The sequence below is a fragment of the Vombatus ursinus genome, unplaced genomic scaffold (assembly GCF_900497805.2).
Source record: "Vombatus ursinus unplaced genomic scaffold, bare-nosed wombat genome assembly UNPS02014630.1, whole genome shotgun sequence".
In the NCBI taxonomy this organism is placed as follows: domain Eukaryota; kingdom Metazoa; phylum Chordata; class Mammalia; order Diprotodontia; family Vombatidae; genus Vombatus; species Vombatus ursinus.
Genome location: NW_020954408.1, coordinates 746 through 2,528, shown reverse-complemented (window position 1 = coordinate 2,528; position 1,783 = coordinate 746). Strand labels below are relative to the sequence as shown.

The following is a 1,783-nucleotide window of genomic DNA, read 5'->3' as shown; positions in this document are numbered from 1 at the left end:
TCAGGGGACCCAGGCCTCTGCTGGTGCCTGCCTGTCCACTGCTCCCTCACAGCCAGACCTGGCCCTTCTTTCCTCAGGAGAAAGAGTGGCAGCGGCTGGAGAACCTGAAAAAGAAGGAGGAGGCTGAGCTGCTGAGAAAGCAGAAGGTGGAGGAGGAAAAGTGCCGGCGCCTGGAGGAGGTGAAAATGTGAGTGTCTGGCTTTGCCCATACCCTGGGCCCTGTGGAGGCCTTGGGAGGGAGGGGGATGAGGGAGGATGGGGGGGGCCTCCAAATCCGGGGGCATGTCTGTTCCTCCTCGTGCCCCCAGGAAGCGGGAAGCACGCCTTTGGAAGGTCCTGCAGGCCCGTGAGCGGGCTGAGCAGTTGGAGGTAGAGAAAAAGAAACGCATTGAGCAGAAGCTGGCTCAGCTGGAGAAGAACAGGAAGGTCAGTGGTGGCTCTGGGCCCTGGGGGAAGTGCTGACTGTGCTGGGCTGAGCAGGGGTCTTCACCTGATGTGACCTGACCAGCTGGCTTGGTGGGGCTGGCAGGCAAAGGAGGAACGGCTGGCTGAGGAGAAGGCCAGGAAGAAAGCTAAGAAGCTGGAGGAGGCGGAAGCCCAGAGGCAGAAGAGACTTCAGCAGGTCAGTGGAGCAGGAGGGGGGCCATTGGACTGGGATGTCCCAGGAAGCCCCAGTGGGTAGAGATGGAGGCCCAGGGAGGCAAGAGCAGAGCTGTCCATCCTCAGTTCCTTAGGCCCCACAGGACAAGGGCTAAGACAGGCCCCTTCCTTGTGGGGCAGCTAGCTGTAGGGCCCAGTGTGCTGGGCCTTGAGTCAGGAGGACCTAAATTCAGATCCAGCCTCAACACTTAGTAGCTGTGCAACCCTAGGCAAGTCACTTAACTGCTGCCTGCCTCAGTTTCCTCTTCTGTAAAATTCTGCTTGCCTCCCAGAATGGTTGGTAAGGAACAGATGAGGTGACCCAAGCCAAGCACCATAAAAAAGAAAAGGGGGGGGGGGCGGTGTCTAAAAGACAAAGACTCCTGACAGTTCTCCTCCCTTTACTCCTTGAGTAACAGGAAAAGGTGGCTTCTTTCGGGGATGAGTGCTCTCCCTCACTGACCTCTTTCTGGGGGGGCTAAGCCCCATTGCTCTTTAGCCCAGAATATTCATTCCACAGTCAACCACGTGGGCAGTTTGGAAATTTGGATTCAACACGGATGGCTCATGTACAATCATTAATTTAGAGCTGGAAGGGGCCAAGGGTTTGCTCTGCGCTGCCCACTTCACCCCCAGCCTAGCCTGGCCCACCTGGCCTGCATGACTGGTCTCCCTCTCTTTCTCACCTCCAGGAAGAGGAAAAACAACTGCAAAAGAAGAAAGAAGAGGAGGTTCTGCAGAAGATGGCTGAGGCCCAGAGGATCATGGGGCAGCAGAAGCATCAGCTGGCCCTTGAGAAGGAGCCCGAGAAGCTGCAGGACAAGTGGTGAGGGCCTGCCCACTGGTCATGCCTTCTCTGCCTGTGTGTCTGTGTCTGTGTGTGTGTCTGTGTCTGTGTCTGTGCATGTGTGAGTGTCTGTGTGTGTGTGTCTGTGTCTGTGTCTGTGTCTGTGTCTGTGCATGTGTGAGTGTCTGTGTGTGTGTCTGTGTATGTGTGAGTGTCTGTATATGTGTCTGTGTGTGTGTGTCTGTGTGAGACAGAGAGAGAGAGACTATGTGTGAATGAGATCCGAGCAGACCCCGCCAGGGGCTTTGCCAAACTCTGCTTGGGCAGCAGGGCATGTGGGGGATGTTCCAGACTGCA

At 56.4% G+C, this 1,783-nt stretch overlaps 1 protein-coding gene across 1 annotated transcript; it reads left to right on the top strand.

Moving 5' to 3' along the window:
* Positions 1 to 52: 52 nt before the first annotated feature.
* LOC114042602 (inner centromere protein-like) lies at positions 53 to 1,465 on the top strand (the record flags this gene model as incomplete). The annotated part of the gene is made up of 4 exons (XM_027861287.1): positions 53 to 187; positions 309 to 426; positions 530 to 622; positions 1,332 to 1,465. Coding segments are annotated over 4 exons (480 nt in total), but the record flags the coding sequence as incomplete, so codon positions are not given.
* Positions 1,466 to 1,783: the final 318 nt, after the last annotated feature.